The sequence below is a fragment of the Manis javanica genome, chromosome 3 (genome assembly GCF_040802235.1).
Source record: "Manis javanica isolate MJ-LG chromosome 3, MJ_LKY, whole genome shotgun sequence".
NCBI classification, from domain to species: Eukaryota; Metazoa; Chordata; class Mammalia; order Pholidota; family Manidae; genus Manis; species Manis javanica.
The window spans coordinates 763,041-777,475 of NC_133158.1; the positions used below are offsets into that span (position 1 = coordinate 763,041).

A 14,435-nucleotide genomic window follows, 5' to 3' on the forward strand; every position below is an offset into this window, starting at 1 on the left:
GGCTCTGTCCCTCACCCTCCCTGGCAGGATGGCCAGGCATCCGAGCCCAGCAAATCAGGGAAACATGGAAATCCCAGTGTCAGATGGAAATGGCGACTGGCCTAATGCTCATCACAGCAACTGAGGCTCTGAAGAAAAGGGGACAGCAGCTCCAGATGTCTGGGTTTATTATAAACATGGGTGCGGCCCCTGGATGTTCAAAACGTGAGTGGTACAAAGCTAGACAGGCTTGACTGGACACTAATGGGGACAGGATGCTGAGGTGCTCACGTCTGGGCCGGAGCAGCCATCGGGGGGCCCTCCACCTTCAGCCCAGCAGTCGTGGGTCCCTGCTGCCAGGACAAACTGGGTGGGGCACAGGGGTCGGCTGCCCTCTAAGGCAGGTGTCCAGGGAGGCAGAGACCATCAAGGCAAGACCCTCCCCCTCTGGGCACTTCAGCCCCACAGCAACCGTCACACATTTTGAAACAGAAAACAGGCAAAATATTTGGCTTAAAGAAAACACTGCAGGGAGGAGACCTGGGCGAGTCGGTGAACAGAGCCCGCCCTGCCTACCTGTGGGGTGCACAGCAGATGTGGGCAGATGTGGCCCCAGACAGCACCTGGGTCAGACCAGGCAGGCAGCTTACCATTGGTGGGGTGGGCTCCGTCTGTGGAGCTGTGACGTCAGGAGGGTGCCAGCCCCAGGGGGTAGGGCGCAGGCCCCGGGCGCTTCAGGGGACTGGACCCCATGGGCGCCCAGCCTCACCAACTGCCTACTTAATGACCTGGTCTCTGGGAGGGTCCCCACAGCCAGGGAACACACCATGGAATAAGCAGTGGCTACCCATTGTGCCAAACCAGGACACGCTGGCATCCTGCCCGCAAAGCCTGCTATCCTCATGTGACGAGCCCCAGGGGGCCGCCTGCAGAGGTCTGGAAAAGAGCTTCCACCCCCTTTGACTTGTGCTTGAGAATTCATGGAAGCATGACTTGGAAGGAGGAGAGAACAGAGTGTAGCCCCACCTGTGGGCACTGCAAGAGGCCCTGTGTACACAGGACCCACAACAGCGCCAGGTCGGGAGCCTCAAGCACAGCGGCCACTCACGAGTGGATGCCAGAGGGCAGGGCTGGGCTCAGAGCGCTGCCTTCTGGGGCTCCATGCAGGCCGGGTCGTAAGGAGGCTGGGGAGCAGGGTAGGGTGAGGCTGCACCTCCTGGGAAGAGAGAGGATGCCGAGTGGCAGTGGGCACGGCGGGCCACCAAGTGAAGGGCAGAGTGGCAGCTACTCACCAGCCAGGGTCCCGTGGTAGGCCGGGGGGCCCGCGGGCTGGGCCAGGTAGGGTGGTGCATACGGCATCGGGTAAGGGGCTGACGGCATCCCAGGCGGGGCCATGGGCTGGTAGCCCTGGTAGGTGTGCCCAGGGTAGCCGGGTGGCACACCTGCAGGCTGAGGGTAAGGGACGTGCACCACCGTGGTGGCCGTGGTGGTGGTCACGACAGCTGCAAAGAGAACCCTGGTTAAGCCCCTGGCTTGCCTCCCACCCCTGCTCAGCCCATCCCCCGTCAGCACCCCTCGCCGCCTGGGAGCCCAGGTGGGTGCACTTACGGTGCGGTTGGCAGCACGTCTTGTATAAACAGCAGCAGGAGCAGGTGAAGCAGATGATGATGGTGACCACAGACAGCACGAAGATGGTCAGGCCAATGGCTATGGCCGCCCCGAACCTGCCAGAGAGCCGGTCATTGACCCAGGGCCGTGCCCTGACCCTGGACCAGCAGTCCAGCCACCCATTCCCAGGGCCGCCCTTGGGCCGGGGGAGACCGGATGACATGCAGCAACTTCTGGGTGTAGCCGGAACCTGTTTCAGCCTTGGCTTCGTCACAGGGCTGCCCGAGTCCGGGCAAGGCTCCTCACTGGGGGCAGGGGAGGGGTTCCTGGGGTTCCCACCCACCCCCACCAACAAATGAGCAGGTGGCCATCGAGTTTGGGCCACAGCCAGGCACCCAGTGGTCGGGGCGGAAAGCACGGGGCTCCGGGCAGACGCCCAGGGTCAGAGGGGGGCCGAGGTGGTGCCGCCAGGATGGTGAGGAGGCCGGCCTGCCGAGCTAGCGCCCCGAGAGGCATGGCCAGGTGGGCAGGCCGAGCCAGGTGGCGATGTGGGGGCTGCCCTGAGGGCAGGCAGACCGAGGGCCCACAGAGCCCCTCGCGGCCCTGCTTGAGGCCAGGCCCGGTTCCAGGGCGAGGCAGATGCTCGGGAGCTGCACCCAGCACGTTAAAACATGGGAGGTGGGCAGGGGGGACCCGCCCAGGGGGCTGCGGCTGTCCCCTCAGCCTGGCCAGCACAAGCCTAGCTGGCTCCCGCCCGGCCAGAGGGGCCCGCGCCCGGCCTGCCCGGGGTGCCTCCCTGACCCTCTGCCGCCGGGGTGGAGAAATGCTCATCGGGATGGGACTGCGGGGTCCCCTCTCTCCCGGTCTCCCACACAGAGTAAGGCATCCATGCTCACCCCATGTCAGCCTCCACCTTCGCCCAGGGGCCGCCTGCACCCCTGGACCTTCCCTCTTTCCATCACAGAGGCGGACACTCCACGTCAGTTTCGATCTTTCAATCTCCTCCCCTTTGAGGAAAAGGAGAGCGAATCTCAGCCCGCCCGTCGCTGACGTCAGTGCCAGGAAGGCCTGCGGGGCTCCTTCCAGACACAGCCCGGCCCAGGGGCGCCCAGGGCCAAACACCAGGTGGGCCCAGCTGCTCAGAGGGGCTCAGAGGAGCAGGACGGCCAGGAGGGGACAGGGGAGCAGCCCGAATCGGGGGGGGGCAGGGAGGGGAGGGCGGCCGCGGGGGTGGAGGGAGGGCGAGGGAGGGCCGGAGGGCAGCAGGGGTGAGGAGCGGAGGGGAGGGGAGGGCGGCCGCGGGGGTGGAGGGGGGAGGGGAGGGGAGGGCTGGAGGGCAGCAGGGGTGAGGAGCGGAGGGGAGGGCAGGGCGCCGGCCGCGGGGAGGGGAGCTCCCGGGCTGTCCCCGCAGGGAGGCTGCCCTGCGGCCTGGAGAGCTAGCAGGGGCTCTGAGGGGGCCCGCCCCAGCCACCCCATCCCTGCCTTCCTTCTGCCTCCCGCCCACCGGCCAGCCCACCCTTTGGGCGCCTCGTCCCCACCCGTGCACCCGCGCACGCAGTGGTCTGCTCGCTGCCCGTCCTCACCGGGAGATGCCCCTGCCTCGGGGGCCCGGGCCATCCGGCCCTATCTTATCACTCGTGGATACCTGCTCAAAAGCCTACTGTGGCTCGGCGGCTCCCAGGACCGCACGGGAAGATGCTTTGTGGTTTTCTTGTTAAACGGTGTCTGTCCGTACCTTTCTGTATGTATATTGTAATTGACAAAAGAAGAAGAAAAAATGAAGGGTTTGTTGCACCAGATCGTAAAACTAACGTAAGGCAAATTATACCTTTAATTAAAAGTCTAAATAAAACTTCTTGGTGGCCATGTGTTCACTGCCCTCCTTCAGCATCAGGAAAGCCACATGGTCTGACCTCAGGGCCTTGGCACACAGTTCCTCCTGCCTGCGTGGCCCACCCCCAGCCTTCACCCTTCAGACCTCAGGTCCAAACACCACGTCCCCAGGGACACCTTCCCTGACCAGGTTCCAGATGAAAGTGGTTTGGGGAGCAAATCTCTCTCTCCGTATGTCAGTCCATAAACAACACGCTCTTCGTGTGAGCATCTGACAAAACTACATCCGGCCTCCAGACTGGGGATCTACCGAGACCCAGATGTACCCGAGTCCCCAGCACCAGGCATACAGCAGGTGCTAAACATCTGGTGAGTGAATAAACAGAGGATCCCATGGCAGCACCCAGTGGGACACCAAGGCAGGATGCCCTGAGGAAGCCCAGTAGGTGAGGGGAGGCTGCATGTGCCCGCGGACACGATCCCTTTAAGTGGAAGGAAGGGGGCGCCCACCATGGTGACCTCCCAGATCCAGAGAGCAGGCGCCCAGGTCAGAAGGCACAGAAGGCCAGGTGGGGCAGCACTGGGTTGTCCCTGGGAGGCTGAAGACCCAACATGGATGGCAAAAGGGCTGGTCTAGAGCCCAGGCATGTCTTCCAACAATGCCAAGGGGCAGGCCAGACCTGACCAGCCCAGCAGCAGCTGCCTGGGGCTGAGGTTCTACCACTCAGGGGCTTAAAACAGGATCCAAAGAACCATGAGGGGGCAGCAAAGGAGTTCTGGGGAGGGACCGAACCAAGGGGGCACAGCCACTGACCAGCGGTGGGAGGAGCAGGAGAACCAGCCCACTGCGAGCCTGCAGGGAGCACGGCTGCAGGGCCGTGGCTGAGGACACCAGGCATCCAGCTGCAACAGGCGTGTGGCCTCATCTGGGCCTGACCTGCTGCTCTGCCTGGGGAACCCAAGGGGCCACCCAGAGCGTCAGCCGAGGGCCAGGGTCCCGGAAGGAAGGGAGGGAGGGGTCTGTGGAGGCAGTGAGCAGGGGCACACAGCCTGGCCAAGGGGACTGGAGTTTGGGGGACCACAGGAGGCCGACACAGCAGCCACGCCTCAGGAGCCCTGACTCGCGTACCATGTGTCCTCACTGCCCCCGCATCTTCACCGTGTGTCACCATCGCCCATCTCTGTCGCCATGGCCGCCACCCACCCACCACCAGCACCCATAATATCTCCCTAGCCACAGGGTATCACTACCACTTCCTACCACCACGCCTGCCTGTCGCCCCGTCACCACAGCTGTTCCCAAGTGCCCCCCTGCACCTGCTGCTGTCACTCCACCCACGCTATGCCCTCGGGTCACCAGTGTTTGCCCAATCACCTGGGTCAATATGGACCCTGCCCTCGGCCTCATGATGGTCAGCCCCTAGCCCCAATGAGGCCACAACTTCTCAATGCAAGGATGAAGGGGCCCTGGTGGTCACACAGTGACAGCTTCTCTGGGGCCACACCCAGTGATTCTGTGTGACCCTGACCTGAGCACCCGGCTGAGCCCCCGTCACCTTCACTGGGAAGATGCACCCAGCCTGCAGGTTTATTACCCTGACATGGGGTCCCTGTCCAAGCTGGAGCGGAACTTCAGCACCAAGCCTGGCTGCTCCAGTGGCTCCAGGTTGGTGAGCACACTGCAAAGGTTAAACCGGGTGATGAACACCCCGGGTCCCACCCAGCACCACAGGCACAAACCGCCTAAGGGCACCTGCGGGCTGGCACAGCAGCCAAGCCTGTATCTGGCCCCAGAGGCGGCCCTGTGGGCCTCAGAGGGATGGTGTCACATGCCCAGCATCTTGGGCCGACGCCACACGTCCCTCTCAGCACACACAGGGATGCTCCCCAGGACAGACCCCCTGCAAGGGCCTGGGCCAGTCCCACTAACTTTGAAAACACAGCTACCACACAAATTATCTTCTCCAACCACAATGGAATGAAGTCAGCGATCAGCAAAGGAAGGCCGCAGTGCTACAAAGTGAAAGAAAGAAAGAAGGAAAGAGGGAGAGGGAGAAAAGAAAGCCAGCCTGAACAAAATTCACACCTTGGGAAACTAACATAGTGCCAAAATGAATGAACAAACAAAGAAATCATAGAGGATATTAAGAAATATGTAGAACTGAATGATGATGAAAACACTACCAGTCAAAATTCATGTAACAAAAGCTGAAGCAATTCTTGGAGGAAAATTTCTATCTTTAATAGTGAGATGGTATGAAACTGGAGAAGATGGGAAAAAGGTAATAAAGCAGACCCCCAAAATAAGAAAGGAATCAGTAAAGGTAAGTGCAAAAATCAAAGAGAACAGCAGCCACAAAGAAGACAGTTTTCTCTAAATGCTTCTGGCCAACTGGATATCCCTATTAAAAAATGAAGTCTGATCTCTCCTTACGCCTACTGCTAGGCAGGTATTTAAAGGAAATGCACACACGAGTACCTAAAGATTCGTACAAGAACGCGCCAACCCACGCAGCTCCCGCCCAGCGTGCCAGGCCATTTCCCAGCCATCCTGCTCACTGGCCACCTCTGGCCACCATCCCAAACAGCCTTGCCCCGTCCCCTGGGCCACAGTAAAGGTGCCAAACTGCACTCCTACCCCCTTCCTCCTGACGGCACAGTGAGCTTTCCTAGCGTCAGTCCGACTGGGCCACACACCTAGAAGACCAGCCTGGTTCCCGCCACCTCGTGATCAAACTGAGCCCACGAAGAAGGGTCCAGATGGCACTGGGCTTGAAGGTCACCCTGACTTCCCAGCCCTATCTGTGCTCTGCCCACATCCTGACTTCACATCTACTCACCCTCCCAGGCCTTACTCCAGCCCTCGCCCAGATGCTGTGGATCCCGGCAGTCACGTGCTGGGCAACAACACCCCACCTGCCGTGGGCAGGCACTGGGTGGCCATTTTTAAATCTCAGCGGGCAACCAGGGCCACCACCAGGCACTGGGACCTCGGGGCCCACACGGGGCTGTCTCCTGACCAGATCACCACGGTCACAGTGACCACACCCAAACGGGGCACTTATCCCTGGGCTGGGTCTGCAGCAGGTGCCAAGGCAGCGCTCATGCCCAGGGGCCAGGGCTCGAGGCAGCAGTGCCATCTGTAGCCCCATCGCACGGCTCAGCCAGAGTTGGGGTCTGAGGAGTAGGGACAGAGCATTTGGATTCAGGTTTTGCCGAGGGGACCTGCCTGACCAGTGTGCAAACTGACCCAGAGCTTGGGGTGACCACAAGGTCTATAAACTTCCAGGAAGATGGTACAGCCAAATGTTCCCTCTACTGCCCACCAGTAGAAGGGGATGGTCCCAGATGCTGCCTGCAGAGACCCCAAGAGGAACACCAGCCCAGCAAGGCCCAGATGACTATGGCAGACTGGGGGCAGGTCTGATGATGGCCCCTGAGGTGTGGCCATGTCCCCTGGAACCAGTCCGAGCACAGCACTTCATGGTCTGGGGCCCCAGGCTGGCCAGCCTTATCGTGTGCCCTCAGGTCCCTGGAAGAGTGAGGCCCCAAAACAGAGGCACCGAGTGAGCTCCACAAGATAGAACTAGGAACCGCAGCTGGGAGGGTGCTTTATTCTTGGCAGCTCCAGGGAGAGCCTGCTCTGGGCAAAGCCTTTCGTGGGGCAGAGAATGGGACCACCAGGCTCAACACAGCCAGCTGCCACCTGACAGCAGGTACGTGGGCTGCCGTGGTCAGCGCCAGGGACCCCCCCACCGGCAGGGGCTTTACGGCCCCGCACAGCCACAGCCCGTGCCCCAGACCGGGCTCGGGACACACCTGGGGGCTGGACTGAGAGCCCTCGGCGCATGCTGTCTGCTGGGGACCGTGCTCCGGGCCTCACCGGGCCAGCGCTCAGCCCTCCTCACCTCCCACCCCAGCGCTTCCAGACTCTCCTGGGGTAAGCTGCCGCCCAGAGAGCTTCCGCTTCCGGAGGCTGGGCAGGGGGCCCTCCAGGTCCCACCGCTGAGAGGCCCCCAGCCCGGCCGGCCGCTCTGTGAGTCACCCCTCCTCAGCAGCACACACAGCGGTCTCCAGCCCAGCCGGCCCTGGTGGTCTCCGGGCCCCGGGGGGCACAGGAGCCAGGGAGCGGGCTGGGAGAGGGCCTCTGAGGAGGGTCAGCTCTCCCTGCCGCCGCCACCCCAGCCAAGGCCACGCAGGGAGTCCTCCCCAGCCTCTGGGAGGCCCAGTCCACTGGAATATCAGAGGGGGGACACAGCCCCTACCCACCATTCCAGGCAAGAGTGTCAGTGCAGGGGACAGGTCAGTCCAGAGGTTCACACGCTGCCCCGGGGTTACGGGAAGCGGCTGGTGGGGCGCTGGGTACGGCCTGGGCTCAGGGCAGGTGGGTGCCCAGCAGGCTTCTCTCGCCCCCAGGGCTCTCCACCGGGTCAGCCTCCCACCAAGACTCACACGCACCCCTCCCCCAACCGGCCCCCTCGAACCCCGGTCCCCACTCCCTGGCCCCCTGGCTCCCCGCCCTCAGGGCACCTCCAGGGACAGCCCAACACCCGCCCGGGACTCACGCCCCCACCCAGGGAGCTCCACGGGCCTGCCTCCCCGCAGGCCCACTCTCCAGGGCGCAGGGCCCTGCGAGGCCCTGGATAGGCGGCGGACACACGGCCGCACGGACGGAGCCAACACGCCGGAACCTGCAGCCTTCTGGCCTCGCCCACCTGCTGCGGGGCCCCTGCGGGAGAGCGCGGAGCGGGGCGGGGCCCCTGCGGGAGAGCGCGGAGCGGGGCGGGGCCGGGCCGGGAGGGCGTGGGGGCGGGGCCCGGAGGGCGCGGGGCGGGGCCGGGAGGGCGCGGGGGCGGGGCTGTCTGGTCTGGTCAGCGCCGTGCTCTGCGGCCCCCGGGCGCAGCCCTTCCCTTCCCTGAGCTACGTGGGCACCAGGCGAAGGGGCGCTCAGGCGTCGGGACGCGGAGCAGCTCCCCGCACACAGCAGGCGCCCCGGGGAAAACGGGTCCCCTTCTGGAGGCCTGGGGCCACCTCTGAGGACACCACCATCGCCCGCCTGCGGGGTGACACCTTCGTCCCCGTGCCACCCAACCCCGGCGCCGGCAGGCCCACCCCTGGCCAGGGCGAGCCGACCCAGACCGAGCCCGGGCTCCTGGGAGCGGCTGCCTCTCACCGTGGGGCTGAGCGGAGGGGGCGCAGCGCCCTGTCCCTGCGGCGCTATCCGCTCTCAATGACCGCCCCGTGTTCTCACGGTGTGGAAGCGCCGGGGCCTCTCTGGGGCCCCTGGCACAAGGGCAGGAACCCCATTTATGAAGCTCCCCTTCATGATCTGATCACTTCACTGCGGGGGCTGGCAGTTCCACGGATGGACTCGGGGGACGCGAACAGACTGACCCGTTTTTGCCTAGGGTGTGTCAACTGCCGCCCGCCCTGCTCCTGACGCACTGGTACATTTTAATTGAGGCAGAAAACATGAACGTCACACCACCTGCTCCTGAGCCAGTGTGCAGACCTGGCATGGCATGCGTTGCTCACCTGAAGGCAGGGGCCTGTGACAGAGTGAGGGCAGCAGGGACACCGGGGTGGGGTGTCGCAGTGCAGTTCCCCAGGCTGGGTGTGTGAGTCGGGGAGGAAGGCCTGGGGCTGCCCTAAGCCCCCATCACCACCCGCCAGGAAGGGCATGAGACTGGCACCTTGGTGGGGGCAGAGGTATGACTGTCCCCAGGCAGAACAAGGGACCCTGACACAGCCCCTCAGGTCCACAGTCTGAACCTGGACACAGTCCAGGGCCCCTTCCCCATGTCTGCCTCTGCGGCCACCCACGGACCCCCTGGGCTCCCAGCCTTCTGCCCCGCAAGCTTGGATTCCCTCCTCAGGGGCAGCCCCCACCCAGCCACACTCCTCAGCAATCCTTCCTCAATTTCCGTGCACCTCCGGCCTCTCTGCCCTGGCACCTGCCACCCCACTTCCTCTGGGGCCCCTGTCCTGGCCTCTCAGGACTGGGCTCCTCCACACCCCTCATTTGCCCCTCGCTGCCCACACTTTGCAGTCTGGCACGTGAAGCCTTCCATGCAGGGCAGCCGGAAGGCCCCGAACTTCCTAATGACAAATCATCCCACACCACTAAACTACATGCAGCCTTGGGGAGCGCATGAGAACTATATGGGGGCTCCAGGGCATGCTGTTCTTGCCGGCGAGAACGGGGCGCGCGACAAGTGGTGCCGAATCCCGGGAACCAGAACATCACCGGCACAGGGAGGACCCTTCAGACATCTGGAGAGGATTCAGAACTGCAGGTCAGAAGAAAGCCCGGAGGGGTAAGTTCCGAGAGGCCCCTGCTTTTTAGGATGATGGTTGATGGTTCTCTGTAAATAAGGAGGCACCATGGGGAATGCACCGTCATTAGTCACGGCGCTGCAGACAGCTCTCAAAGAGCGAAACTTGAAGGTCTCCAGCAAAGTCTTAGGATCTTTTGTGAAGGAGATAGACCGTGTGGCCCCCTGGTTCATTTGTTCAGGGTCCCTCTCAATCCCGAGCTGGGACAAACTGGGGAAAGATCTTGATAGAGAGGAGGAGGAGGGTAGCCTGAGGGGAGGCACCAGGCCCCTCTGGAAACTGATTAGAGCTTGTCTGCAAGATGAGAGATGTGAAAAGGTAATAAAAGAAGGTCAGAGAGCATTGACAGATATCCAAGAGAGCATGTCAGAAACGGAACGGGAAACAGAGAGCGCGCGCGGCCGAAAAAAGGCCACAAAAACGAAGGTAAAGAAACCTCAGAGTGAGGGAGAAAGCCCGCCTAGGGCAAAAGCGAAAGAGCCCCGAGAAGCGAGTGACAATCGCCTCGGAGAAAATAGTAAATACCCCTGGAAAGAGTTGAGGGACCTCCAACTCTCCAATAGGGAATCTGAGGAGGAATTAACGTCCGCAGAGGAAGGGGAAGAAAATAAAACCGCAGAGTGTAGAAGTAAGGGAACCAGCAAAGTTGAAAAGCGGACCAAGGAAAAAATGAAAGCAGGGTGTCCCCCGACGCCCTTTGCCCCGCCACCTTACGTGAGTGGCGCACTCTCCTTTTGCCACCCAGATACTCTTCAGGCAATTAGACAAATGTTTCCTGTATTTGAGGATAATGGCGTACGCTCTCACCAGCCCCTGAGCCATAAACAAGTTAAGGAGTTAGCAGAATCCGTTCGGGCTTATGAAGTCAGTGCCAACTACACCATAGCACAAGTTGAGAGATTAACAGAGACAGCCATGACACCCGCAGACTGGCAATATGTAACTAAGGCATGCCTTTCTAGTATGGGGCAATACATAGAATGGAAGGCATTGTGGCATGATATCAGCATGACCCAGGCACGCGCAAACGCGGCCGAAGGACAGCCTGCGTGGTCATATGATATGCTGACGGGCCAAGGACAGTGGGTAGCCAACCAGACCGCCTTCCCCTTACAGGTATACGCACAAATAAACACGTGCGCTGCCAAGGCATGGAAAGCCCTCACCAACAAAGGAGAAGTATCAGGCAATTTGACAAAAATTATTCAGGGGCTGAGCGAGCCATTTTCTGACTTTGTCGCTCGTATGATGGAGGCCGCAGGCAGAATATTTGGAGATCAGGAACAAGCGATGCCCCTGGTAGAGCAATTAGTATTTGAACAATGTACCAAGGAATGCAGACAGGCGATAACACCCTGGAAACAGAAAGGGATACACGCTTGGTTGAAAGCCTGTAGAGAAATAGGAGGGCCACTCACCAACGCGGGCCTAGCCGCAGCCATATTACAGAGCCACAAACAAGCCAGGATCACTAACAGAAGTATTAAATGCTTTCACTAATCTGTCACGAGGCCTGTCCCAGTATCTTTCAGGAAACTGGTCCCAGGACTTTGATGGAGCACTAGAAGAACTGCGGCGAGAAATAATCCACATCAACTCCACCCGTCTAGATATCTCCGTAGCAGAAGGACTCTCTTCCTGGTTCCTCAGAGCTCTCTCCCACGTCAAGGAGTGGGCGGGCATGGCTGGGATGGGCGTGTTCATGCTTGGAGGTCTCATGCTCCTACTCTGGTTGTTATGCAGACTCCGCAATCAACATAAGGACAAGGTGATCCTTGCTCAAGCCCTAATGGCGATAGACATTGGCGCCTCTCCCCAAGTGTGGCTCAATATGCTTAAGAAGGAAGCTCAGCTTTAGCTTGAGGTAGCTCTTGCACCCTGAGCCCATGTGGCACTGCACCAGGCCCGAGTACCTCAATGCTTAATCACAGCTTTCTTTAAGAAGCTCATGGTGCAAGAGGGTTGAGAAAAAGGGTCCAAACCCTTTGTACCAAGCGGTCCCAACGCCAGCCAGAGGATGCGAGGCAAAGCACTGCAAGAGGTCTTGGACCCCTCTGAGAGGCATGCCTGACTGCATAGGGGTAGATGCCCAGAACCCCTCTCCAAAAAGGGGGCATCAGGAAGTATGATGGAGGTCAGGCCTCTGTCTCCGCCTCTGCTGGCAAGTTCCGCCTTGAGCTTCTGTTAGACAAAAAAGGGGGAGATGTTGGCAGCCGCGCTCAGAAAATAGCGCCCCATGCAGGGCAGCCGGAAGGCCCCGAACTTCCTAATGACAAATCATCCCACACCACTAAACTACATGCTAATTGCGCCTTGGCATAAGGACCAATGAGACCCACCAAATGGTTATGCTAATAAGGCATATGGAGCCGCACCAACCAGGTCAGAGCATGAGAACTATATAAGCAAGCCTCTCCTTCCCCTCTGGGTCCTTCCCAACTCATTTGTTTCACAAAGAGCTGAAGAATAAAGCTTTCTGCAGAAGAATCCTGCTGTTGTTGCATGCTGTTCTTGCCGGCGAGAACGGGGCGCGCGACACCTTCCCAGGGGAGTGCGGTGGGGGCTCCAGGGCATGCCCAGAGCTGTGCCCGGGCCAGGGTGGAGGCAGGAGCACCCAGGCTTGGAGACCACAGCCACGCACCCCACAGGTGTGGCTGCACAAGGGCAGGGGCATTTCTCCACAGCTGTAGGCCAGCAACAGGCACCCCAAGTCGCCTGGGGAAATGGGTCCCTCCAAGGCACACACAATTCCCTGTGCCACATGTGGGGGTCCCAGCAAGACTGCAGGGCCCAAGTCCATGCGGGGGGCCATGCTGAGGGTGGCTCCACAAAACTCGGCCAGGGATGGGGCGGGGCTGGGCACCGGGGCCTGGGCACACACACTCAGCCCGCCCACCCTGAGGCCAGCCCTACCTCCGGCTCTGCATGCTCCCCACCTGGCCTATGTGCAGTGGTGCACACCCAACCCCAGGGCACAGCTTGTGTGCCTGAGGCCCCATCCCTGGCATCCTGGGCCATCTGTCACCTTCCCTACCCCTCACCCGGGCCACTGCACTTACCACCCAACAGAACAGCCAGGTGCTGTGGACGCTGCCCTGACCTCCTGCCCAGCCCCCTGGCCTCCAAGCAACCACAGATCCGGGGGTGGCCAGCACTCGGTCTGGTCTTCCACAAAGCAGTGCTGTCCCCAGGGGATGTCAGCTAACACAGCAACATGCTTTTGTGGATGGCACTATACAGTGTATCATTATAATTCACATGTTGCTGCAACATTTCTTTCTATCCAAGTATCTTCTACTCTTACCTGATGGCCATTGTCTTCTCCCAACCCGTAATGGACTTCGCCCTCACAATACAGGGCTCTCCCCAGGTCGTGGTGGGACAATGTGCCTGAAAAGGGAATCCTGACAGTGTTACGCTTTATTCCTTCTTCTGTAGCTTCGCTGCTGAAAACCTTCAATGCCGCCTCCCAGGAGGTCAGGCGTCTATGAACTCTGTGTGAAGAGGGTGAGGACCACTGGGCGGCCCTCAGCCTCACTCACCAGGCAGACGGTGGCTGGCATCCCTCTGGGCCCAGGGCTGGAGCCAGGGGTTTCTGTCACCCACTGTGACCTGGATGGGAAAGGCTGCCAGAGCTGTCGGCAAACCACGCCACCCAGAGGGAGCCCAGCACAGCCACCCTCTGCCTGAGGTGCAGGTGGGCACCCAGCCGTGCCCGGCCCCATCGTGTGCACAGAGGACATCCCTGCCCCTTGTCACCATCTTCCCCACCCCAGGGCAGATGACAAACAGAACCCCAGGGAACAAGCCAACACCCCAACCCATGGCCTCGTGCAGCCTCCACATTTCCAGGCAGCCTGGATCCCCCGCCTCTGCCTCTTGCTCAGAGCTGAGGGCCCAGAACCCGAGGCGGGCCCAGAGCCCGCGTGCACCAGCCCCAGGGCTCACCCCAGGGCAAGACAGCTCCCCGTTCAGAGCAGGTCGGCATGGACAGGGGTCTGGACCAGGGATCCCAACACAGACCTGCAAGACACCCAGCGTGGGGGTCTGCAGCGCCGGCCAGAGAGGACACCTCACAGAGGGACGGAGGGCCACACGTACAACCGCAGACTTTTTTTTCGAGTCTGTATCTCAGAGAAGTCTGGATACAGTGTGATGTGTGGCTGAGACACACCACCACCCCTTCCAGGAGAAACAAAACAATTGCCACAGAAGCACACTGGCCGTCACAGCCGACACAGGGCGTCCAACCTGGCAGGCTGCTACCCGTATAGAGGCAAGGAGGGCTGCTCCAGCCCATGCCACGGCCCAGGTCACTTTTTCCAGTCCTTGTCACATATCTGGGTCCTGATGCTCCTGACTGGACAGAGAAAACGTCTTGCTGACCTCCTCGGCCAGCCTGAGGTCCTGGCAGGTGGGGACCTCCAGAGGGACATGGTGCTGAATGAAGGGACAGGCTGTGAACGAGTGCATCCGGGCCACCAGGTGACCAGCGCTCCAGAGGACACAGAAGCAAGGCCACAGCCCCCACACTGCCAAAACAGTGGCAGGTCCTCTGGCCCTGGGTCTCATGGGGTTGGGGTCCCACAGGAGGTAAGTCCAGGAAGGTCCTGCCGAGCCCTGCCCTGGGCATCTGTCCACCACTTCATGTCAGCTGCTGCAGCCCATAAGGATGAAGC

At 61.0% G+C, this 14,435-nt stretch overlaps 1 protein-coding gene and 1 long non-coding RNA gene across 3 annotated transcripts; one reads left to right on the forward strand and one right to left on the reverse strand.

Moving 5' to 3' along the window:
* Positions 1-150: 150 nt before the first annotated feature.
* On the reverse strand, positions 151-3,251 carry SHISA5 (shisa family member 5). Its single transcript, XM_036994188.2, has 5 exons — positions 3,233-3,251; positions 2,484-2,594; positions 1,588-1,703; positions 1,272-1,481; positions 151-1,195 (listed from the first exon to the last, which is right to left on the reverse strand). The coding sequence occupies exons 2-5, from the start codon at positions 2,486-2,488 to the stop codon at positions 1,116-1,118; spliced, it is 411 nt and encodes a 136-aa protein (XP_036850083.1). The 5' UTR covers positions 2,489-2,594; positions 3,233-3,251; the 3' UTR covers positions 151-1,115.
* Positions 1,707-3,443, forward strand: LOC118967585 (uncharacterized). Of its 2 annotated transcripts, none has more exons than XR_005054763.2 (3): positions 1,707-2,109; positions 2,552-2,712; positions 3,099-3,443. It is a non-coding gene; the product is annotated as an uncharacterized lncRNA (long non-coding RNA). The 2 variants fall into 2 exon arrangements; XR_005054764.2 differs by lacking the exon at positions 1,707-2,109 and adding an exon at positions 2,116-2,464.
* Positions 3,444-14,435: the final 10,992 nt, after the last annotated feature.

What these genes read in the sequence shown, in the direction of transcription:
- SHISA5 (XM_036994188.2), bottom strand. An exon ending in GACGTGCTGCCAACCGCACC is followed by an intron (nt 1,482 to 1,587) that starts GTAAGTGCACCC and finishes TTCTCTTTGCAG; the next exon opens with CTGTCGTGACCACCACCACG. An exon ending in CTACCACGGGACCCTGGCTG is followed by an intron (nt 1,196 to 1,271) that starts GTGAGTAGCTGC and finishes CTCTCTTCCCAG; the next exon opens with GAGGTGCAGCCTCACCCTAC.